Genomic DNA, 23,903 nt, shown 5'->3' with positions numbered 1-23,903 from the left:
GAGAGTGAGACACTGACAGGATGACCAAGAGGCCAGGCTGAGACTCTCTGTGAAGGAGATGCCCACCTGAGTGCCACCTCTCCTACAGGAGATTGCATCCTACCTGATCACCTTTGAGAAGCATGATGAGTGGCTGTCTTGTGCCCCAAAGACAAGGTGAGAAAGTTTGAGAACATGGGGGAGTGGCAGGGGTCCTGGGTTCTGTTCACAGAACTCCAGGGCAACCCTTCCCTTCCCAGGCCTCAGAATGGCTCCATCATCCTCTACAATCGCAAGAAAGTGAAATATCGGAAGGATGGTTACCTCTGGAAGAAGAGGAAGGATGGGAAGACCACCCGAGAGGACCACATGAAGCTGAAGGTCCAGGGCATGGAGGTAAGAGAGTCAGACATTCAGCTCATCTTCCCGAGCCTGCCCTCCTCCACCCTTAGCTGGGCTCTAGCCCGACCTGGGCTTGGTGGCATTGTCCACCTCAGTCCCTTCCCAGTTACTCTTCCCTTCTCACTCACTTTGGGTCAGCTGACATTGCTTTGGCCACTCTCCACTTCCCATTTCCCTTCATGACTCAACTCTCCAGGCCGTAGGCCATGCCTCCCTTCCAGAACACTGATGCCCAGGCCCCTCACTGCTCTTGTGTTTCCCTCAGGGATCCCAGCAACGGTGCTCTCAGCACAGGTTTCTCATCCCTAAATCATTGCCCCTCATCTCAGATGCATTCTTGCTCTGCCCTCTGGTTTCTAGATAGTCCCGTATCTCAAATCTGGTCCTCACTATAAGGCCCCAGCCCCACTGCTCATCTATGACTCAGGGCTGCTGGGATTCAAAAGGGGTGGGGAATAGGTGGGGGCGAGGGTGGGAGAAGGGTTGAAGAGGAACTGGTGGAAAGATTGGGATTCCTGCAAAGGGACTGAACAGAGGAAGAGTTGGGGAGCAGACTAGCCCTCCCCCCACCCCAGCCTGTCTCCTGGCAGTGTCTCTATGGCTGCTACGTTCACTCTTCCATCGTCCCCACATTCCATCGGCGCTGCTACTGGCTGCTCCAGGTAAGGACGGGAGAGCCCAGGGAGCCACACTCTTCCTGACTCTTTGAGGGACACGGGTCTGAAAGAAGGAAGTGAAAGGATGGCTGAGTTCTGAGTGAGGAAAGGAGCCTGGGAAGAAGAGAAAGGGGCTTGGGGATGGAGACAGTCAGAAATTGGGGGTGAAGTTAGGAGGGTGCCCAGGAAGAAAGTGAGGATTAGGAAGCTGAGCCCCTGGACCTCAGGACCCCATGGCTCTGTGTGTCCCCTTATGCTCTCAGAACCCTGACATCGTCCTTGTGCACTACCTGAACGTCCCAGCCCTGGAGGACTGTGGAAAGGGCTGCAGCCCCATCTTTTGTTCCATCAGCAGCGACCGTCGAGAGTGGCTGAAGTGGTCCCGGGAGGAGTTGTTGGGACAGCTGAAGCCCATGTGTAAGGCAGCAGGCTGGGGATAGAGCTCCAAGGGGAGAGTAGAAACAGGGCTCCCAGAGGGGCCATGGTTCTGGACCCAAAGCCTGAGGGCTGATCATCTCCCTCCAAGCTGGGAGGGTGCTAGGATTCCCAGTGTGTTCTCAGGTATTAGAATATGGAGAAAGGACTAAAGCGACATATCTGAGCAGTCTTGAGGCTGCTGGCCTCTGTTCACCTGGCCAGAAGTCTTGAAGCATGTCAGGTGCTTGGAGGCACCATCAAGGCACTCTGGGGCCTGTTTCGTGGGGATCCCACAGCACTTCCCCCTAACTTCTCTAGTTCATGGCATCAAGTGGAGCTGTGGGAATGGAACAGAAGAGTTCTCTGTAGAACAGCTGGTGCAGCAGATTTTGGACACCCACCCAACCAAGCCTGCGCCCCGAACCCACGCCTGTCTCTGCAGTGGGGGGCTTGGTAAGTTACTCCCTGACCTTTTGGCTGTCTTCCCACCTAGCCACACTGCTCTTACGCAAGCCAGGGGGATATCCGTCTTGATGGGATTTGCATGCTGATTTGCAAGTCTTTTGCATGTCCCAGAAAGATGGGCCAGATGAAGAGAGACGTTCCCATCTGGGTGCACGCTGGCTCGGAGCCAGCCTTGCACTCAGCTGTCATGGCAGCCTCTGCCCTTCCTGTCTTCTACCTTCAGCAATTCCGGTCCCCTCAGCACCACCAATGACACTCAGCCTTAGCCTTCCTCCTAGTTGGCACCCCCTTGGTTCTGTTCTTTTGTCCTTTTCCTATGCCTTTAACTTTTGCTTTTAGCTACTCTCCCAAGCCCTCAGTTCTCTGCAGCGTTCCTCTGGTCCTGCTTGTTTTGAGGGGAATTGGAGAGGGGGAGGGGCAATAAAGGGTAGGGGTAGAGAACAGGCATTTCTGATGCCTCCCAGTGGCTACAGTCAGTATTACACCTCTGGTTTATAGGGACGTCCCAGGAAATACTTTTAAGGGCTTCAGGGTAGAGAAGGTGCAGAATGATATGTCTTATCTCCTCTCCTACTCCTCTCCACTCCAGGTTCTGGGAGCCTTACCCACAAATGCAGCAGCACGAAACACCGCATCATCTCTCCCAAAGTGGAGCCCCGAGCTTTAACCCTGACCTCTATCCCCCACCCTCACCCCCCAGAGCCTCCTCCACTGATAGCCCCACTTCCCCCAGAGCTCCCCAAGGCACACACCTCCCCATCTTCTTCCTCTTCTTCCTCCTCATCAGGTTTTGCAGAGCCCCTAGAAATCAGACCTAGCCCTCCCACTTCTCGAGGGGGTTCTTCAAGAGGAGGCACTGCTATCCTCCTCCTGACAGGACTGGAGCAGCGGGCTGGGGGCTTGACGCCCACCAGGCACTTGGCTCCCCAGGCTGATCCTAGGCCTTCCATGAGTTTGGCAGTGGTTGTAGGCACTGAGCCTTCTGCCCCACCGGCTCCTCCCAGTCCTGCCTTTGACCCTGATCGTTTTCTCAACAGCCCCCAGAGGGGCCAGACATATGGAGGGGGGCAGGGAGTAAGTCCAGACTTCCCCGAGGCAGAGGCCGCTCATACCCCCTGTTCTGCCCTAGAGCCTGCTGCTGCCCTGGAGCCCCAGGCAGCTGCTCGGGGTCCCCCACCATCGTCAGTAGCAGGTGGGAGAAGAGGAAACTGCTTCTTCATCCAAGATGATGACAGTGGGGAGGAGCTCAAGGGTCAGGGGGCTGCCCCACCCATACCTTCACCCCCTCCCTCACCCCCACCCTCACCTGCCCCCTTGGAGCCATCAAGCAGGGTAGGGAGAGGTGAGGCCTTGTTTGGAGGACCTGTTGGGGCCAGTGAACTGGAGCCCTTCAGTCTTTCATCATTCCCAGACCTTATGGGAGAACTCATCAGTGACGAAGCTCCAAGCATCCCTGCTCCGACCCCCCAGCTCTCTCCTGCTCTTAGTACCATCACAGACTTCTCCCCAGAGTGGTCCTACCCAGAGGTGAGACTCAGGCTTATCTCCTCCCTTCTCCCTCCCATTTGTTTTCTGACTCCCCAAAACAAATTGTATTAACTTTTACCCCGTGGTCCGTGACCTAGTTTCCCTCAGTTTTCATGGCTTCTTAGTCCTCTACCTAATCTTTTTTTTTTTTTTTTTTTTGAGACAGAGTTTCGCTCTTGTTGCCCAGGCTGGAGTGCAGTGGCACAATCTTGGCTCACTGCAACCTCCGCCTCCCGGGTTCAAATGATTCTCCTGCCTCAGCCTCCCGAGTAGCTGGGATTACGGGTGACCGCCACCACGCCCGTCTAATTTTTGTATTTTTAGTAGAGACGGGGTTTCACCATGTTGGCCAGGCTGGTCTCAAACTCCTGACCTCAGGTGATTGCCTGCCTCGGCCTCCCAAAGTGCTGGGATTACAGGTGTGAGCCACCGTGCCCAGCCGCCAATCTCTTTTTTTATGTAGAGTGAAGCTGCTTTCTTGTTTCCAGAGTGCTCAGCAACTTAACCTTTTTTCTGTTCCTTTCCCTTCCACGTGTTAGCATGGTTTCTGGAGTCTCCTAGGACCTCATTGTCTTCCTGACTGTTTTCAAGGGTAGGGAATTGGGGCTGTGCAGCCTGGAGAAGAAAAGAAACGTCAGGGATGTGATTGCAGACTTTGAGTAGCTGAAAGACTGTCTTCAGCAGTGGAGAAGTTCTGTTTTATGCTGCCTTTGAGAGGAAAAGGAGGAAGTACAGTGGGGGTGAATTAGCCCAAGAACAGAACTTCCTTCTGGTGACAGCTCTGTGGTAGCTTTGGGGGAGGCCCTGAATTCCCAGCTACTGGCAGATTCAGGTAGAGACCAGGCAACCACTTGGCAGGAATGTTGGGGAGGGATAGACTAACTGACCTCACCCCACTGGGTCCTGTCTATCCCTGGACCCCCAGACTCTAGCACAGGACCTGCCATATAGTAGATACCCTCTAAGGTTCTGAATAAATGAATGAGTGAGGGGATGAATGCCCAACTCCAGTCACATGGTCTCTGACTTCTGTCTGCAGGGTGGGGTCAAGGTGCTCATCACAGGTCCTTGGACCGAAGCCGCTGAGCATTACTCCTGTGTCTTTGATCACATCGCAGTGCCAGCCTCACTTGTCCAGCCTGGTGTCTTACGCTGCTACTGTCCTGGTATGAGGATTGGGAACCGTAGGGGGAGGGACTGACATGTGGGCAGTTAGGACAGATCAGGACCTCCAGGCTTCCAGAAAGCACTGGGAACAAATGAGTTGTTTTGAGAGCATAACAACTTCATCCAGTCCTGAGGGTGAGCCCCAAGCTCTCCCAGCAGGCAGAAGAGCCCAGACTTTAGGTGTCAGAAGATCTAGGTTCTGGTCCAAGAAATCTACTCCTTAGCTAACCAGTGACCTCAGATGAGTCTGATCCTTCCTGAGGTCCTTGGCCTCCCCTCCTGTAAGGTTAGGCATTGACCAAAGGGATTTCTAATGTCTGTCCAGGCTTTCTGGCTTAGAGCCAGAGTCTCCAACTCCAATCCAGGGGGAATGAGAAAGAAGAAATGTGGGTTTCCTCTAACCAGTCTTGGGACTGAAGGACATTGGCTTTTAGAACTGTGCTGTCCAGTATGGTAGCCATTAGCCACATGTGCCTATTAATTAAAGTTAAAAAATACTTAAAATTCACTTCCCCAGTCTCACTGACTACATTTCAAGTGTTCAGTAGCCACACATGGCTCGTGTTACCCTATTGGATAGTGATGATATAGAACATTTTTGTCACTGCAGAAATGTTCTATTGGACAGCACTGGTCTAGACTTCATTGCCAAGGTTCGTTTCTGCCCTTTTGCCACCAGCCTTGCCCTTACCCTACACTCAAAAATTAGCCTTACTAGGGGACCTCAAGGACCACCAAAGTGACAGGTTGGCAGCTTTGCTGTCTACAAGTGTGTTCTCTCCCAGTCTCTACAGCAGCATCCAGCATGTGTGTAAGGAAAGGGGATGAGACCAGAGAATCTGGGGACTGGGAGAAAAAGTCTCAGCACCTGGTCTTAGGATCAGGGCCTGCTGGTTCCATGCTTATGGCCACTGGACACTGTTCATGAGCAGCTAGCTCCCCTTTCCTCCATCTCAGTAACAGGGTCATAACTTCTGGACTCTGACCCGGGGATCAAGAGGATTTTCCACCATCAAATTGTTCATAACTAGTCTCTTGACCCTCAGTTTCCAAACCTTCTTGCCGAATAACAAATATCTTCAACTACAGGGTCTAGAATCCAAGGGATCTCTGGCCCATAGTACGTATTAAGTTCTCAAACGAATGGACTCCCTTCCCAGTTAGTGCCAAGGCCACTGAAGCCAGGGGCCTCTTGGCCCACAGCAGGGCAGTAGGGGAAATAACTATGGAATAATTGTCTGTGGCTGACACAGGTAGCCATAGAAGGAGCCAGGGAAAGAGAGCCCTTCTTGCTGATCCTGCCCTCTCCAGCCCATGAGGTAGGGCTGGTGTCTTTGCAGGTGGCAGGGCGGGAGGGGCCCCTTTCTGCTTCTGTGCTCTTTGAGTATCGAGCCCGCCGATTCCTGTCTCTGTCTAGTACTCAACTTGACTGGCTGTCACTGGATGGTGAGTACTCAGCCCTCTGAACCCAAGTATCGGGCCCACAGCCTTTGAGCATGACATGCTCCTAGACCACTCAGGGTTCGGGTGGCCATCACTGAGCCCCCACTTTACCATTCTTTTTTTTTTTTTCAATTCCTGTTTCATTAGTGATTTCTAAATGTGGCAGCAAACGTCTCTCACCTCCTCTTCCCCATAAATCTTGGGGTCATTTTTATACCAGTTCTTGACCTGCCCTCTCCATCCCAAAGGGTAGAATCTAGACAAGGAAGGCCAAGAGGCGAGGCAGGGCAGGGACAGGGTCTAGAGCAATATATAGGTGCTATGCACAAGTTTATATATTTATTTATTATTTACTTTTCTCTTCTTTTTTGAGATGGAGTCTTGCTTTGCCTCCCAGGCTGGATTGCAGTGGCGCGATCTCAGGTCACTGCAACCTCCACCTCCTGGGTTCAAGCGATCCTCCTGCCTCAGCCTCCCGAGTAGCTGGGATTACAGGCGCCTGCCACCAAGCCTGGCTAATTTTTTGTGATTTTAGTAGAGATGAGGTTTCACCATGTTGGCCAGGCTGGTTTCAAACTCCTGACCTCAAGCAGTCCACCCCGCCTCGGTCTCCCGAAGTGTTGGGATTACAAGCATGAGCCACCACACCCAGCTGTACTTATATATTTAAATTTCTATTGCTTTTCCTCTTCTGATTATAAAGACGTGTTTGTTAACAGAAATTTGGAAATTACGCAAAAGCACAAAATAGAAAATAAAAATTTCTGGCTGGGCGCGGTGGCTCATGCTTCTAATCCCAGCACTTTGGGAGGCCAAGGCGGGTGGATCACCTGAGGTCAGGAGTTTGAGACCAGCCTGACAAATATGGTGAAACCCTGTCTCCACTAAAAATACAAAAATTAGCCAGGCGTGGTGGTGGGTGCCTGTAGTCCCAGCTACTCGGGAGGCTGAGACAGGAGAATTGCTTGAACCTGAGAGGCGGAGGTTGCAGTGAGCCAAGATTGTGCCACTGCACTCCAGCCTGGGCGACAGAGCGAGACTCTGTCTCAAAAAAAAGAAAAAGTTTCCTATACTACTACTTCTCAGTGATATCCATTGCTAATAACATGGTGTACTAACACAAACACAGAGGCACACACATACATGTATCTATGTGTGTGTGTATTTATTTATTTAAATCTGGGATTGTTTTTGTTCCTGTTACTGGTTCTCTCTCTCTTGGCCTTGAACATTGTTTCTGTCTGCACCTGCTGCTTTCTGCTTTCTCAAGGTTTGCTTTTCTCTGTCTCTTCCTCTTGGTGTCTTTGTTGTTGCCTCTTGGTTTCTCTCAGTTCTGCTGCCGTCTGTGTTATCTTAGTCTCCCTCTGTCCTTACTTCTCTCTCTCCGGAGCTCTGGTCCCTAGTTTTGCCTCACTCTTGGAGCTGACCCCCACACAAAGCCTGAGTGTGTTGGGTTGCTTGTCTCTGACTTGAGTCTGCCTACCTGGGATCTGGCCAGGTCTCTCAGTCCTGTTCTGTCTCTGTCCTGCCCTGTGACTGTTCATCACCTTATTTCTCTGTCCCTGTCTAATCTGCGTTTTACCATCTCTCCTACGAGTCTCTTCCATCCCTCTTCTTTCCATTTCTTCTTGAACCAATATCTTAACTTGCCTGTCTTTTATCGTCCTTTCTTACTGCTTGTTTGGCACTTTTCCCCCAGCCCTCCTTTGTCCTTTCTCTCTCCTCCTTCACTTTATCGTTTTTGCTCTCTCTCCTCCCTTTGCTTTCCTTGGGTTTCTGTTAATCATTCTCTGTCCTCCTCCCTTACTATCACCTGTGTACCTTCATCCCCTTCTATCCTGGCATCTCAGAACATCTCCAACCTTCACCCTGTTTCTGTGTCTGTTTTCCTACAGCTCTGATCCCCTCCCGCCTCCCCTTCTTGTCCTTGTTTGATCTCAGGAGGGGACAGACATAGCTTGGGGGGATATGTGTGTACTTGCGTGTGTATTTGTGTATGGGGAGGAGGAGGAGGAGGAGAAATGGACATGGCTATATGGCCATCCATCTTTGTCACCTTCCGTCCCCCACCATCGTCTTTGTGGACAGCTGCGGGGGGCTGGGAGGAAGGGGAGGTGCTTTTCAAATCATAGTCCCTGAGCTCTTTGGGGCAGTGGTTATTAAAGGGGAGGAACCCTGGAATCCTTCACCTTCACCATGGGGGACAAAGGTAGTGTCTGCTGCAAAAACTGACAGAACATTTTACCTAGGGAAAGGCTGCGGGGAAGAGTGTGTACGGGTGGGATTTGGGACAGCTGCAGGCTGGAGGACCATTTGGGAATTCCTACTACCTCTGTACCTGGAAGGAAACAGTTTTGGTTCCAGATCCGGGTTCTAGGTCAGTGGGTAGTATTAACAGCCCTAGTTTAAGGACTGAGTCCTGGTGGGCTTTATTTAGGTGAAGGGGTAAAGGAGCTATTGTTTTGGGGAAGATAAAAGAATATGGTTCTGTGTCCTCATCCCCAGATCTTGGGACAGGTCTACTTTTGGTGTTCAGGGCATCACCTAGACTCTGCCCACTCAGCCTCCCATACCCGTTCCCCCTCAGACAACCAGTTCCGGATGTCCATACTAGAGCGACTGGAGCAGATGGAGAAGCGGATGGCAGAGATCGCAGCAGCTGGGCAGGTGCCTTGCCAGGGTCCTGACGCTCCTCCAGTTCAGGTACTTCTGTGAGGAGGGAGGTGGTCTATGGAGGGGAGCAAGGGGAGGACACAGCTAAAGAAAACGTCTAGTGCCCGTGACTCGCCTCCCTCTCCTGTCCCCAGCCTCCTCAGCCTGTCTTCCCTCTCCCTGATGTCACCCTGTTCCCATCCCCACCTTGTGGCGAGAGTGGCTATTCTGGGCACCCTCTTGGCATGACGGGCTTCAGACTATTTCTGGTCTGAAGAAGGGTGGAGGTGAAGGAGAGGGCGGGGCAGGGGTCAGAAGCACTGGGGCTCAGATCTCTGTGGGTCCCAAGTTTCTGAAAGAAGAGGGCTAAGGCTCAGAGAAGGCTCTGGCTTCTGAGGGGGAGAAGCCATGTGCGAACATGGCACTAATCTGAGCTGATGGGAAGGCACATGGGCAAGATTGTGTGAGGTCTGGCTGCTGGAGGAAGTGGCTGTGGGAGCAAGAGACACAGGCCACAGAGGAACTTCAGATGGGATCCTAGAGTGGGACATGTGGGGAGGGGGCAAAATTAGAAGCTGGGAGGACAGATGTGAGGTGGCCAAGGCCATTTCAAGCCAGGGGAGTAGATACCTGGGTCTCTGCCTAAGAGTGTGTATATCGCAGGATGAAGGCCAGGGGCCTGGGTTCGAAGCACGGGTAGTGGTCTTGGTAGAAAGCATGATCCCACGCTCCACCTGGAAGGGTCCTGAACGTCTGGCCCACGGAAGCCCCTTCCGGGGCATGAGCCTTCTGCACCTGGCTGCTGCCCAGGGCTATGCCCGCCTCATCGAGACCCTGAGCCAGTGGCGGTGAGCAACTGGGTGAGGGCTGGGCAGCCTCTGGGACAGAAGTGTCAGGGGACTGAAGAGGAACTGGAGGACCTGGGGCCCTACCAAGAGGGAGCTGGGGTCATTGTGGGAAGGGAGGGGGTTGGGAGAGGACTTATATTTTGGGGAACTTTCATATCTTGACTTACAACACTTTGACTTCTTGACCTCCTTAAACTAGTGTCCTTGACTGCCTCTTCCCACCGGCCCTGTACAGCTTGCCTCCTAGTGCCTTTACTTCTGATGTTCCTACTTTGCCCACTTTTTCCCTCATTGGGCTCTGCTGTCTCTCTCCCAAACCCTCCAGGAGTGTGGAGACTGGAAGCTTGGACTTAGAGCAGGAGGTTGACCCGCTCAACGTGGATCATTTCTCTTGCACCCCTCTGGTGAGGATGACGACTCCTGAGCGCACATGGGGCAGTGGGCAATGGGAACCGCCCTTGAAAAGGAAGATCCTGAGGAATGCAGGGAGTGGGGTGGGCTGGGGTCTGAAGACCTGACTACCTGGAGGAAGAGCCCCCAGCCTCACCTCCACCTCCGTCTCCGTCTCCTCCTGTCCCACCCCCTTCCTCAGATGTGGGCTTGTGCCCTGGGACACCTGGAAGCTGCTGTGCTCCTTTTCCGTTGGAACCGACAGGCACTGAGCATTCCCGACTCTCTGGGCCGTCTGCCATTGTCTGTGGCTCATTCCCGGGGTCATGTGCGCCTTGCCCGCTGCCTTGAGGAACTACAGAGACAGGAGGCTTCGGTGGAGCCCCCACTTGCCCTATCGCCACCCTCCTCCAGCCCAGACACTGGTGAGGCTGGCCCTAATCTTTTGGAGAGAGGGATGTAGGTAGGAGGATAGGCCAGGACAAAGCCAAAGGGTGTGGGAAACGAGTAAGAGAGGAGACAAACCACAGAGGCAGGGATGGGAGATAACAGAAGCAAGAACAGAACAGGATGGGGGAGGCAGGAGACTCGAGCGAGGGATGTCCGTGGCTCCGGCTGCCCTCACTCTCTTCCCTCCCCACACAGGTCTGAGCAGCGTCTCCTCGCCCTCGGAGCTGTCGGATGGCACCTTCTCCGTCACGTCAGCCTATTCTAGTGCCCCAGATGGCAGTCCCCCCCCTGCACCTCTGCCAGCCTCTGAGATGACTATGGAGGACATGGCCCCAGGCCAGCTTTCCTCTGGTGTCCCAGAGGCCCCCCTACTCCTCATGGACTATGAGGCTACCAACTCCAAGGGGCCCCTCTCCTCCCCTCCTGCTCTCCCACCAGCCTCAGATGATGGGGCTGCTCCAGAGGACGCTGACAGCCCACAGGCTGTGGATGTGATCCCGGTACTGCTTATATTGACGGAGTTATGGGGGCTAGAAGTGGAGTAGGAAGGGTGAGGCCGACTTCCATGAAGCAGAATCAAAGTCTGGCTTCAGTTTAGGAAGGGCCTATTTACTTCATTTTGGGACAGGCAAGGTAGCCTTTTGCTTAGCTCCTTTCAGACCATGTGACTTGGAAGTCATGAGGCAGCGGAGGCTGAAAATTCTGGCTGGTCCCACAATACAGATGTTGGGAAAAAAAAAAGTCTGGCCGGGCTTGGTGGCTCACGCCTGTAATCCCAGCACTTTGGGTGGCCCAGGCAGGTGGATCACTTCAGGCCAGGAGTTTGAGACCAGCCTGGGCAACATGGCAAAACCCCGTCTCTACAAGAAATACAAAAATTAACTTGGCACTGTGGTACGTGCCTGTAATCCCAGCTGTTTGAGAGGCTGAGACACAAGAATCACTTGAACCCAGGAGGCACAGGCTGCAGTGAGCCGAGATTGCACCACTGCACTCCAGCCTAGGTGACAGAGTGAGATTCTGTCTCAAAAAAAAAAAAAAAAAAAAAAAAAGACAAAATAGTAAAATTTAAAATATAAAAAGCATTAAAAAATATTCTGGCTGGATGCGGTGGCTCACCCCTGTAATCCCATCACTTTCAGAGAACGAGGTGGGAGGATCACTTGAGAACAGGGGCTTGAGACCAGTCTGGCCAACATAACAAGACCCCATCTCTACACAAAATAATTTTTTAAAAATAGGCATGGTGGCACACACCTGTAGTTGTAGCTACTTGGGAGGCTGAGGTAGGAGAACCCCTTGAGCCCAGAAGTATGAGGTTGCAGTGAGCTGACTGTGCCATTGCATTCCAGCCTGGACAAGAGACCCTGTCTCTATAACAAACAAAAATTCTGGGGAATATCTTCAGTTAGAGCTGGTTTGTAGGAGTTACCTGTTGATCTATGTAGGGACAAGGTTCTAGGAGAACCAAGATGACGGAGGGCAGCTGGGAGTTGTGTGGAGAGGTAAGGTTGGCAAGATGAGGGTATTTGGCAGTGATCTGATGCAGGAAGGAGGCTTGCACATGATAAGGCTAAGAAAGTCTTGTGGAATGAAAGTGAATCTTCAAGTATAGCCCATACTTCTCTGATAGAGACTGGGGACATACCTGCTTTAGAGAGACTAATGGAGTAAGTGGGTGGCACTTTAAGTACAAAAAACTTAGGGAACTCAAGTAGGCTGTGTTGAGTGTGTCCAGCAGGAAGTGCTGGAGTATAGGCTTCAGGGCTGGAGCAAAGGCCAGACTGGAGCCATTCATCCGGGTAGTGGTTGGCAAGTGTTGGGATGGTTCTTGGAGAGTTGAAAGGGAGCTGGGGGTGGGCACAGCCAAGCCTATGGGGAGCATGTGCTGGTCAGCTGGCATGGGGCAGGCCCAGGTAGCACAGTGGTGGTTGGCCTGAAAGGGTATCAAGTCCTCCATTTGTTCAGCTTTGAATCCCCACTTGGAGTATCTCCTTTTTATCCTATATTCTCCATAGCATCTCAGCACAGAGGGACCCCCAAGTGGGAGCCCCATCAGTATAAATGAATGAGTCTGGAACAGTGGCCCAGAAAGCAGCACCTGGCAGGGAGAGAAGGAACAAGATAGGAATGGACTGAGGTTACAGCTGGCAGTTGGGGCCCCTAAGGGCTCACTCAGCTTCTCCCTTCATCCAGGTGGACATGATCTCACTGGCCAAGCAGATCATCGAAGCCACACCGGAGCGGATTAAACGAGAGGACTTCGTGGGGCTGCCCGAGGCTGGAGCCTCAATGCGGGAGCGGACAGGGGCTGTGGGGCTCAGTGAGACCATGTCCTGGCTGGCCAGCTACCTGGAGAATGTGGACCATTTCCCGAGCTCAACCTCTCCCAGGTGACTAGCTCAGGACAAAGCCTCCAGATTCTTCAAAGGAAGATGGGAGGAAGGGAGAAAGCTGGCTTTCCCACAGCCAAAGCTCCATTCTGGCTGAGGCCCCAGGGCCTTGGAGAAGCGAACTGAACTGGCTGATGAACTCTGAAGTCACTCTCCAGACTCAGTTGCTGGTGGTTTTCCTTCGTAGCCATCCATAGATGGCAGAGGAGGGACTTCAGATGCTTCATGACACCCTCTTTCCCTACCGCCTACAGCGAACTGCCCTTTGAGCGAGGTCGCCTGGCTGTCCCTTCAGCACCCTCCTGGGCAGAGTTTCTCTCTGCATCTACCAGTGGCAAGATGGAAAGTGATTTTGCCCTGCTGACACTATCAGATCACGAGCAGCGGGAACTGTATGAGGCTGCCCGAGTCATCCAGACGGCCTTCCGAAAGTACAAGGTCAGAGGGGCAGGGGTCTCAGGATGAATTACACAATCTCCAGTCAGGGGAGACTGGGCTCCCAGGGCTTTTGGAGGATGAGTAGTCGTGCAGACAGGCCTTCGATGGGGTAAAGGGTCAGGGGAACCCCAGGAAAGTTGGAAGGACTAGTCAGATATCCCATTATGTGGGTCATGAGGTGCTGAGACTTCTCTCCCTTCAGGGCCGGCGGCTGAAGGAACAGCAGGAGGTAGCAGCAGCTGTAATCCAGCGCTGTTACCGGAAGTACAAGCAGGTGAGACCCTTCTCCCTCAAAAGTGTAACCACCAACCCACCAACCCACACCCACACCTAACCATTCCAGAATGTTGCCAGAGCCCTAACTCCCCTTCTCTCTCCACAAGCTGACCTGGATTGCACTTAAGGTATTAGGCATGAGCTCTGAGTGTGAGGTCTGTGATGATTCAGTCTTTCCTTGAGTGTGTGGGTTACAGAAAGAGTCTTGCATCAGCCTAACTTGGGTGAGCCTCAGGGCTCTGGGTCTCTGTCCCTCTATTTCAGCCCCTGTCCCTCCTCCCCACCCCTGCAGTTTGCACTCTATAAGAAGATGACCCAGGCGGCCATCCTGATCCAGAGCAAGTTCCGAAGCTACTATGAACAGAAGCGATTTCAGCAGAGCCGCCGAGCGGCTGTGCTCATCCAGCAGCACTACCGCTCCTACCGCCGCAGGCCCGGCCCTCCCCACCGGCCTTCGGCCACCCTGCCTGCCCGCAACAAGTAGGGCCCAGCCCCAGCCCTCTGTGCCCCCCCCCACTGCATCCACGCCATTCCCCCTTACTCATCCTCTTGATCATCATGCCTCACTGCCATTCCCTGCCTAGGGTTCCTGGGGGGCCGAACGCATGAGATGCCTTCTGTGAGGTCCATCTTTTGTTTCTTTCACCAGAGGCTCCTTTCTCACCAAGAAGCAGGACCAGGCAGCCCGGAAGATCATGAGATTCCTGCGGCGCTGCCGACACAGGTACTCATCCCTTCTCCCGCTGGGCTTTTGCCTTGCCACCCTCCTGATCGCCAGTCTCCTCTGACTCCTATCTTTCTCTCTGCAGGATGAGAGAACTGAAGCAGAACCAGGAGCTGGAAGGGCTTCCCCAGCCGGGACTGGCCACATGACCTGGCCACCGCCTTTCTCACCACCCTGGGGGTGCCTCGTGCAGTCTTAACAGGGAGAGGGCTTTCTGGGGCAGGGGGAGCCCCTGTCGGTAGCTTTCCTGTTCACCTTTGTTGGAGCCCTTTGTAGGCCTCCTCCCTCCTCCCCACGCTTTGCTCCCACACCCCTCTCCTCGTCCCTCCTGGTCGTGCCCCGTCTCTTTTGGTCCTGGCTCCAGAAGACCCGCGCCCCACATACCTGCATCTTCCGCTGTGACCTCCGGAGCCCTGCCTGCCCCTGCTCCCCAGCTCCTCCTGCCTGCACCCGACTCGGCCCCCTCCTGACTTGCCTTATTTATTTGTTCGACGCGTCTCTGAATGTATCCGCCTCAGTTTCCACCACTGCCTTCGCTGCGCACGCCCCTCGTGTTTCAGGGCTGACCGTGTCCCCACCCGACTCCGCATGTTTGCGTCTGTTTCCTCCCTCTCTGGCCCTGTCTTACCCCATCACCCGACTCTGGCCACCGACCTCAGGGCCGAAGGGGAGGTGGTGTACATAGGAACGCGTTGCGGAGTCCGCCCCGTCCCCCGAGGGGAGGGGTCTTGTACATACTGTAACATACAGAGTATAGTGAAGAATCTATTTAAGGCGCCGCGGGGAGGGCTGCACGGCCGGGCTTGTGGTTCTCTAGCGCGGCGGGGGCCTCCTGTCGGCTCCACGGGCACTTTCTACTTGTGCATGGGCTTGGTTTATACGAATTGCCATTAAACATCGCTGCACCAGCCAGCCTCCGGCCTCTGTCTGCGGGGGCGGGGCGGGGCCTCGGCCAGCTGGAGGCCGCCAAGCGCCGCGGGCCTGGGATCTGCGCCCAGGCCAGGCGGGCTCGGGGTTTTCCGCCTCCGACGTGTTTCCGGCCTTAAAGGCATTCCGCCCTTCCCTTTAAGACGCACCGCCCCCTCTCAGTCACTCCCAAGATGGCGGACCTACTGGGCTCCATCCTGAGCTCCATGGAGAAGCCACCCAGCCTCGGTGACCAGGAGACTCGGCGCAAGGCCCGAGGTGAGGATCCCAAATTCACAGCCGCCTTCTTTCGCCCGGTTCTCGGGATCGCACTTTTCCCTCTTGAGACGATGCCGCCTCCTCAACCTTGAAAGACCCCTCACAGGCCCCTTCCGAGACCCTCAGAGTCCCTAAAAGGGCTGCTGACACGCCCGCTGTTCTTAGCGGACAGTGATTGGCCACCTGAAAGATAGCGCCAGCCTCCTGCCCCTTCTCCCGACCCTGGCCTTCCGCAGTCCTTGTTTCCCATTAGCCTGCCGGCCCGCCTGTCCGGTGCTGACCTGGTCTGATTGGTAGGGTGCCTCCAACCTGCCGCATTCCTGCCCCGCCCACCTCTAGCTCTATTTCAATTGGATTTAGGACACGCCCATCTACTATGCCTTCATCTGTATTGGCTATTTCAACTTAAAGCTCTGCCTCCTCAGACCTGTTCGACCTTCCTTCGGAACCACCCCGGCCTCAGAACTCCCATTGGTTGCTGGGTCCTCTGTGTCTTCTTGCCCCTCCTGCTTGATTTAACCCAGTCTCTTCTGCCTCCCTCCGACAACCTTTTTCCCATCTGTAGCCTTAAATTCCCGAGCTGCCCGGGCGGATCGTAGTGTTGATTGGAGGGATGAGAATACCCGCCGGGTCCGATTGGCCACTGTCTCCGCCTGCGTTCTCGGAGTAGCTTCCCTGCGGGTGGGCTGGAGTCCCGCGGCCGGCGTAGGGCACGGCCCGGCAGGGCGGTGGGAGCTTCCCCCGGGCTGCTCTTATTGCGGCTTGGGATGATCCTGGCGGAACACAGGACCCCAACTCCCAAACCTGCGGACCTTGACCACGGACTAGCCCTGTCCCGGCTCCCCACGTGCCCCAGGGGGACCAGGGCAGGCAGGACGCCTTCCAAGAATTCAAGGGCCGCTGGATGCCTACGCTTCGTCCCCTTATTTCCTGAACAACCGTTAGGGGCCGGGGTACCCCTCAGGGAGGCCACAGTCCGGGGCTGGGGCGCTCATTGAGGTAGTGATCACACGGAAGTTTAATAACCAACTTGATAAGTGCTCTGAGAGAAAAATAACAGTGAGAGCGGCCACCTGAGGTTCTCCCCCAATCTGCAGTGAGCCGAGATCAGAACAGGTAATTCCGTAAATGAGAGAGAGAAGCAAAGCGTTACAGGCAGAAGAGTCTACTTGAAATCTCTGAGGAAGGAGGAAGCATGATGGGAATGGGGAACTGGAATTCTTTAATGCTCCGATGACTGTCTAAGTGGGGGATCACCCGGCATTGACAGACTAGGAAGCTTAAGTGAGTCACTCGCCTGAGGTCACATGGTTAGTTTGGTAAGTGGCAGAGTTTCAAACCCAGGTACGACTGGGCTCGAAGCCTATGTTCTTGACCATAATCTTGTGCCACTTCTCTAGATGCAGAGAAGACTCGAAAACCAGTTAAAGAACAGTCAGTGGGGCCCGGCCTTGTAGCTCACACCTGTAATACCACCACTTTGGGAGGCCGCGGCGGACGGATCGCTTGAGCCCAGGAGTTCAAGACCAGTCTGGGCAACATGGAGAAACCCCGTCTCTACAAAAAATAGAAAAATTGGCCTGGCGCTGTGGCTCACGCCTGTAATCCCAAAACTTGGGGAGGCCAAGGCGGGCGGATCACGAGATCAAGAGATCGAGACCATCCTGGCCAACATGGTGAAACCCCGTCTCTACTAAAAATACGAAAATTAGCTGGGCATGGTGGTGCGTGCCTGTAGTCCCAGCTACTCAGGAGGCTGAGGCAGGAGAATCGGTTGAACCCGGGAGGCGGAGGTTGCAGTGAGCCGAGATCGCGCCACTGCACTCCAGCCTGGCGACAGAGCGAGACTCCCGTCTCATAAATAAATACATAAATAAATAAATATTAGCCGAGCTTGGTGGCGCGCTCCTGTGGTCCCAATTCTCGGGAGGCTGAGGTGGGAGAATCGCTTGAGTCTGGGAGGTTGAAGCTGCAGTGAGAGGTGATTGCGCCACTGCACTCCAGTTTGGGCGATGAAGTTGAGACTCTGTTTCCAACAACAAAAAATGAAATGCGCTGGTGGTCAGTGAGGACAGAAAGATGAGAGCTCCTAGGCTGTCAGGCCCTGGGGCTCCAGAGGATAACTGAACAGTAGATGAACAGGGTCCCTGCCCTCCAGGAGCTCATACTATGCTGAAGGAGACAAAAAAAAGTTATGATGTGCTAGTTCTCTGTCTATGCTATGCTGGGTGTCTGAGCCAAAGGAGCTTGGAGCCCAGGGGAAGAAGTAACTGACTCACGGTAGATCTCAATGTTTGCAAGAGGAGGAAAAGCATTCCAAGCAGAGGAACAACGTGTGCAAAGGCATGGAGTTATTTGAAAAATGAGGAGAGGGCTCATTTTTGGTGAAACATTGTCTCTATGAAAAATACAAAAAATGGGCAGGCGTGGTGGCTCACGCCTGTAATCCCAACACTTTGGGAGGCTGAGGCGGGCGGATCACCTGAGGTCGGGAGTTCGAGACCAGCCTGCCCAACATGGAGAAGAAAGCCCATCTGTACTAAAAATAAAAAATTAGCCAGGTGTGGTGGCACATGCCTGTGATCCCAGCTACTCGGGAGGCTGAGGCAGGAAAATCACTTGAACCCGGGAGGCAGAGGTTGCAGTGAGCCAAGATTGCTCCATTGCACTCCAGCCTGGGCAAAGAGAGCGAAACTCCATCTCAGAAAAACAAAAAGAAAAAAAAATTAGCCGGGTGTGGTGGTTCACACCTGTAATCCCAGCTACTCAGGAGGCTGAGGCATGAGAATCACTGGAACGTGGGAGGCAGAGGTTGCAGTGAGCCAAGATCGCACCACTGCACTCCAGCCTGGGCACAGAGCGAGACTCTGTCTCGAAATAAATAAATAAATGATGGGGAGAGGTTCAGTGCAGCTGGAGAGGATTGAGATCCTGGGGAAGAAGGAGGCCTTAAAGATGTAAAGGATTTGGCTGGGCGCAGTAGCTCACGCCTGTAATCCCAGCACTTTGGGAGGCCAAGGCGAGTGGATCATGAGGTCAGGAGATCGAGACCATCCTGGCTAACACGGTGAAACCCTGTCTCCACTAAAAATACAAAAAATTCTCCGGACGTGGTGGTGGGCGCCTGTAGTCCCAGCTACTTCGGAGGCTGAGGCAGGAGAATGGCGTGAGCCCGGGAGGCAAAGCTTGCAGTGAGCGGAGGTTGCGCCACTGCACTCCAGCCTGGGTGACAGAGCGAGACTCCGTCTCAAAAAAAAAAAAAAGTTGTAAAGGATTTAAAATGGCAAAAGAGAAAAAGATTTCAGGCTGAGGAGCAGGAATAGGAAGAAGCATGCACCCAAATCTCTAGAGGTAGTAAAATCACATCGTGGGGAAGACAGGCAAGCATGGAGGGCCCGGGTTAGAAATTCCTTCTCCTCCAGAGGCAGAGGGGATCTGGCGCAGAGGCAGGATCTAAGGAAGAGGAAGAAAGTTAAATAAGACCCTTAGCCAGGCGAGGGGACTCACAGCTGAAATCCCAGCACTTTGGGAGGCTGGTCTTGAACTCCCAGCCTCAAGTGATCCTCCCACCTCGGCCTCTCAAATTGCTTGAGAAGCTTGAGTCTCTGCACCCAGACCTGGCTAATTTTTTTTTTTTTTTGAAGTTTTCTGTAAAGGTGGGGTCTCAGGCATCTTCAGGCAAGAGGCAGGCAGATATCTTGAGCCCAAGAGTTCAGAAAAAAAAGACCCTTCACAGCTAACCTTGGACACCTACACTCCCAAAGGAGAAGGGTGTCAGATTATCTATTTCGGCTTCATCCTGTCTATAGAAGTGGGAAGTGGGGGATTTTACAAAATATAGGAAGTTAAATAATTTCCCCTTTCCAGCTGGGCACAGTGGCTCAAGCCTGTAATCCTGGCACTTTGGGAGGCCAAGGCAGGTGGATCACAAGGTCAGGAGTTCGAGACCAGCCCGGCCAATATGGTGAAACCCCATCTCTACTAAAAATACAAAAATTAGCTGGGCGTGGTGGCGCATGCCTGTAGTCCCAGCTACTCGGGAGGCTGAGGCAGAAGAATTGCTTGAACCCAGGAGGCGGAGGTTGCAGTGAGCCAAGATCGTGCCACTGCACTCCAGCCTGGGCAACAAAGCAAGATTCCATCTCAAAAAACAAACAAACAAACAAACAATATTCCCCTTTCCTGTGTAAACAACGAGATGACAGACTCTTTGAGGCCAGGGTCTTAGTCTGTTTTCCTCACCTTCCCAGATGCATTATGGTTTGTTTTTGTGTTTGTTTTTGTTTTTGTCAGGGTCTTGCTCTGTCACCTAGACCTCTCAGGCTCAAGTGATCTTCCTACCTCAGCCTCCCGAGTAGCTGGGACTACAGGCATGCTTCACCATGCCTGACTAATTCTTTATTTTTTGTAGAGACGGGGTCTCATTATATTGCCTACACTGGTCTCGAACTCCTGGCCTCAAGCAGTCCTCCCACCTTGGCCTTCCAAAGTGCTGGGATTACACACGTAAGCCACCACGCTCAGCCCAAACATGTATTTAATGGCCACAATGTACAAAGAACTAACTATAGTCCGGGCATGGTGGCTCACACCTATAATCCCAGCACTTCGGAAAGTCAAGGTGGGACGATTGCTTGAGGCCAACTGGAGACCAGGATGGGCAACAAACTGAGACCCCATCTTAACAGAAAACTTAAAAAAAATTAGCCAAGGCTGGGTGCAGAGGCCCAAGCCTCTCAAGCAATTTGAGAGGCCCAGGTGGGAGGGTTATTTGAAGCCGAGTTCGATACCAGCCTGGGCCCACACTTGTAATCCTAGCACTTTGGGAGTCTGAGGCGGGCGGATCACGAGGTCAGGAGTTCGAGACCAACCTGACCAACATAGTGAAACCCCATCTCTAATAAAAATACAAAAATTAGCTGGGTGTGGTGCCACACGCCTGTAGTCCCAGCTACTCAGGAGGCTGAGGCGGGAGAATCTCTTGAACCCGGAAGGTGGAGGTTGCAGTAAGCCAAGACCACGCCATTGCACTCCAGCCTGGGTGACAGAGTGAGACTCTGTCTCAAAAAAAAAAAAAAAAAAATACCATCCTGGGCAACATAGTGAGACCTCATCTCACAAATATTTTTAATTATTTTTTAAAAAGTAGCTGAGCATGGTGGCACACGCCTGTGGTCCCAGCTACTTGAGAAGCTAAGGTAGGACGATCCCTTGAGCCAGGGAGGTCAAGGCTACAGTGAGCTGTGATTGTGCCACTGTACTCCGGCCTAGGCAATAAAGTGATATCCTGTCCCAAAAATAAATAAATAGGCCGGGTGCGGTGGCTCACGCCTGTAATTCCAGCACTTTGGGAGGGTGAGGCGGGGGGATCACTTGAGCTCAGGAGTTCGAGACCAGCCTGGCCACCATGGTGAAACCCCATCTCTACTAAAAATACAAAAATTAGCCGGGTGTGGTGGCGCATGCCTGTAATCCCAGCTACTTGTGAGGCTGAGGCAGGAGAATCGCTTGAACCCGGGAGATGGAGTTTGCAGTGAGCTGAGATCATGCCACTGCACTCCAGCCTGGGTGACAGAGTGAGACTCCATCTCAAAAATAAATAAATAAATAGATGTTTGTTAATTGGTTTCCCCAGTGGAGTTGGAAAAGGGGGTTAAGCATTATTCTGATCTTTGTCACTCCCACTAAACTGGGAGCTCTTGAAGGGCCACATTGTGTCTTAATCATCTCAGTACTTCAGGGTCTCGCCTGGTGCCAGATACAGTAGTTCCTGCTTCTCCCTTATCCAAGGTTTTGCTTTCCAAGGTTTTGGTTACCTGCAGTCCAGAACTGTCATATACAATAAGATATTTCGAGAGAGAGAGAGAGCACAGCCACAAACTTTTATTTCAGTACATTGTTATAATTGTTCTATTGTATTATTGTTATTCTTAATCTCTTTTTTTTTTTTTGAGATGGAGTCTTGCTCTGTCGCCCAGGCTGGAGTGCAGTGGCGCCATCTCTGCTCACTGCAAGCTCCGCCTCCCAGGTTCACGCCATTCTCCTGCCTCAGCCTCCCGAGTAGCTGGGACTACAGGTGCCCGCCACCACGCCCGGCTAATTTTTTGTATTTTTTTTTTTTTTTTAGTAGAGACAGGGTTTCACTGCGTTAGCCAGGATGGTCTCGATCTCCTGACCTCATGATCCATCCACCTTGGCCTCCCAAAGTGCTGGGATTACAGGCGTGAGCCACCGCGCCCGGCCATCTCTTTTTTTTTTTTGAGACAGAGTTCACTCTTGTTGCCCAGGCTGGAGTGCAATGGCGCGATCTCAGCTCACTGCAACCTCTGCCTCCCAGGTTCAAGTGATTCTCCTGCCTCAGCCTCCCCAGTAGCTGGAATTATAGGCGCCCACCGCCACACCCGGCTAATTTTTTTATTTTTAGTAGAGATGGGGTTTCACCATGTTGACCAGGCTGGTCTCGAACTCCTGACCCCAGGTGATCCGTCTGCCTCGGCCTCCCAAAGTGCTGGGATATAGGCGTGAGCCACCATGCCTGGCCTATTATTCTTAATCTCTTACTGTGCCTAATTTATAAATTAAACTTTATCATAGGCATGTATGTATAGAAAAAGACATAGTATATATAGGGGTCAGTACTATCCACAATTTCAGGCATCCACTGAGGGTCTTGGAATGGACCCCCGTGGATAAGGGGGACTATTAGATAGAATAAACATCAATAAATGCTTGATGAATAAACGCTAATCCTACTTTCCCAGCCTGACACCTCCCAGTGGACACCACACTTCACTTGAAGCCTTAGAAACCTTTCCCACCCATGCTTCCAGCCCTGGCTTCATGCTGCCATTTCTCACCCCCAGAACAGGCCGCCCGCCTGAAGAAACTACAAGAGCAAGAGAAACAACAGAAAGTGGAGTTTCGTAAAAGGGTGAGAACAACTGGAGTGATCAGAGGCAGACTCAGGAAGGACTTCCAATAAGTTAAAATTGGAAGGTTGAGGATTCAGTTTTGCTGAAAATGTCTTGAGAGAGGTGACGCCTGGAAGCCAGTGGCATGGAGGCTGGGGAGGGTGCTGGGGAGGTGTAGAAGGGCCCGGGCTCAGCTGGGGAGAGGGGTACTTGAGTGGAGCCATTGTCTCATATCTGCTTCCTTTCCCCTCTCCCAAGATGGAGAAGGAGGTGTCAGATTTCATTCAAGACAGTGGGCAGATCAAGAAAAAGTTTCAGCCAATGAACAAGATCGAGAGGAGCATACTGTGAGTGTCTCTGGGCTGGGGGAGGAAGGAAATGGGTGGCTAGCGGGGCATGAAAGGGCCAGCAGGGGGCTCCTCCAGAGGCGGGCACTAGGCCCGCTCCTGGCTCAAGATACTCTTTCCCCTCTGCCATCCCATCCCAGACATGATGTGGTGGAAGTGGCTGGCCTGACATCCTTCTCCTTTGGGGAAGATGATGACTGTCGCTATGTCATGATCTTCAAAAAGGTAAAAGGCCTGAATTCCTCATTCTCTCCTTTCCCCTTTGTAGCCTTATCCCCCCTCCCCGACCAAGGAATGAAATGAAACATTTGTATGGACTCTGACCTCATCATTCTGCTCTTCTCCAGGAGTTTGCACCCTCTGATGAAGAGCTAGACTCCTACCGTCGTGGAGAGGAATGGGACCCCCAGAAGGCTGAGGAGAAGCGGAAGCTGAAGGTGAGCTATGCTTGGCAGCCCTTGGGGCCCAGAAGCCCACCACCTGGGAGGGATGGGGGTTTGGGCTGGGGCCCTGAGCACCAGTGCCCCCACTTTCACCCCTAGGAGCTGGCCCAGAGGCAAGAGGAGGAGGCAGCCCAGCAGGGGCCTGTGGTGGTGAGCCCTGCCAGCGACTACAAGGACAAGTACAGCCACCTCATCGGCAAGGGAGCAGCCAAAGACGCAGCCCACATGCTACAGGCCAATAAGACCTACGGCTGTGGTGAGGCCACAGTGTGGCTGGGGGTGGCTGGGAGAGGAGCATAGGATGTGGCAGGAGGGCAGTGGAGGCTGAGGTACGGATTTCTAGGCCCTCCCTACCCTCCTCTCTGCCCCTAGTGCCCGTGGCCAATAAGAGGGACACACGCTCCATTGAAGAGGCTATGAATGAGATCAGAGCCAAGAAGCGTCTGCGGCAGAGCGGGGAAGAGTTGCCACCAACCTCCTAGGCGCCCCGCCCAGCTCCCTTTGACCCCTGGGGCAGGGCAGGGGGCAGGGAGGGACAAGCCTGCTGCTATTAGAACCCATCCTGGAGCCCCACCTCTGAACCACCTCCTACCAGCTGTCCCTCAGGCTGGGGGAAAACAGGTGTTTGATTTGTCACTGTTGGAGCTTGGATATGTGTGTGGTATGTGTGTGTTTGTGTGAGAGTGTGAATGTGCAGGTGGGTATTTAATCTGTATTATTCCCCATTCTTGGAATTTTCTTCCCCATGGGGCTGGGGTACTTTACATTCAATAAATACTGTTTAACCCAG

The 23,903-nt window shown here is 53.2% G+C and overlaps 2 protein-coding genes across 12 annotated transcripts in view; both read left to right on the top strand.

Annotated features, from left to right (window-relative positions):
* CAMTA2 (calmodulin binding transcription activator 2) overlaps window positions 1-15,135 on the top strand; it is a 19,869-nt gene extending 4,734 nt beyond the window's left edge. For 4 of the 11 annotated variants that reach the window (XM_054536021.2, XM_054536020.2, XM_063717965.1 and 1 more), the window contains 19 exons: window positions 89-156; window positions 240-375; window positions 957-1,043; window positions 1,301-1,454; window positions 1,773-1,907; window positions 2,509-3,446; window positions 4,486-4,612; window positions 5,925-6,059; window positions 8,644-8,759; window positions 9,372-9,556; window positions 9,882-9,960; window positions 10,149-10,371; window positions 10,592-10,896; window positions 12,593-12,789; window positions 13,044-13,227; window positions 13,430-13,501; window positions 13,796-13,983; window positions 14,153-14,227; window positions 14,313-15,135. In XM_054536021.2, coding sequence (XP_054391996.1) covers window positions 89-156; window positions 240-375; window positions 957-1,043; window positions 1,301-1,454; window positions 1,773-1,907; window positions 2,509-3,446; window positions 4,486-4,612; window positions 5,925-6,059; window positions 8,644-8,759; window positions 9,372-9,556; window positions 9,882-9,960; window positions 10,149-10,371; window positions 10,592-10,896; window positions 12,593-12,789; window positions 13,044-13,227; window positions 13,430-13,501; window positions 13,796-13,983; window positions 14,153-14,227; window positions 14,313-14,376 — 3,468 coding nt within the window. In that variant the 3' untranslated portion in view covers window positions 14,377-15,135. Of the gene's footprint in view, window positions 1-88; window positions 157-239; window positions 376-904; window positions 1,044-1,300; window positions 1,455-1,772; window positions 1,908-2,508; window positions 3,447-4,485; window positions 4,613-5,924; window positions 6,060-8,643; window positions 8,760-9,371; window positions 9,557-9,881; window positions 9,961-10,148; window positions 10,372-10,591; window positions 10,897-12,592; window positions 12,790-13,043; window positions 13,228-13,429; window positions 13,502-13,795; window positions 13,984-14,152; window positions 14,228-14,312 lie in introns of all 11 variants that reach the window. The other 7 variants (XM_024234480.3, XM_063717966.1, XM_063717969.1 and 4 more) reach the window with 3 other exon arrangements.
* On the top strand, window positions 14,427-23,903 carry SPAG7 (sperm associated antigen 7). Its single transcript, XM_009251175.3, has 7 exons — window positions 14,427-15,412; window positions 22,276-22,343; window positions 22,582-22,670; window positions 22,811-22,895; window positions 23,018-23,107; window positions 23,213-23,369; window positions 23,486-23,903. The coding sequence occupies exons 1-7, from the start codon at window positions 15,328-15,330 to the stop codon at window positions 23,593-23,595; spliced, it is 684 nt and encodes a 227-aa protein (XP_009249450.1). The 5' UTR covers window positions 14,427-15,327; the 3' UTR covers window positions 23,596-23,903.

Source organism: Pongo abelii, chromosome 19 (assembly GCF_028885655.2).
Source record: "Pongo abelii isolate AG06213 chromosome 19, NHGRI_mPonAbe1-v2.0_pri, whole genome shotgun sequence".
NCBI lineage: Eukaryota > Metazoa > Chordata > Mammalia > Primates > Hominidae > Pongo > Pongo abelii.
This window is presented reverse-complemented; position numbering and strand designations above follow the sequence as displayed.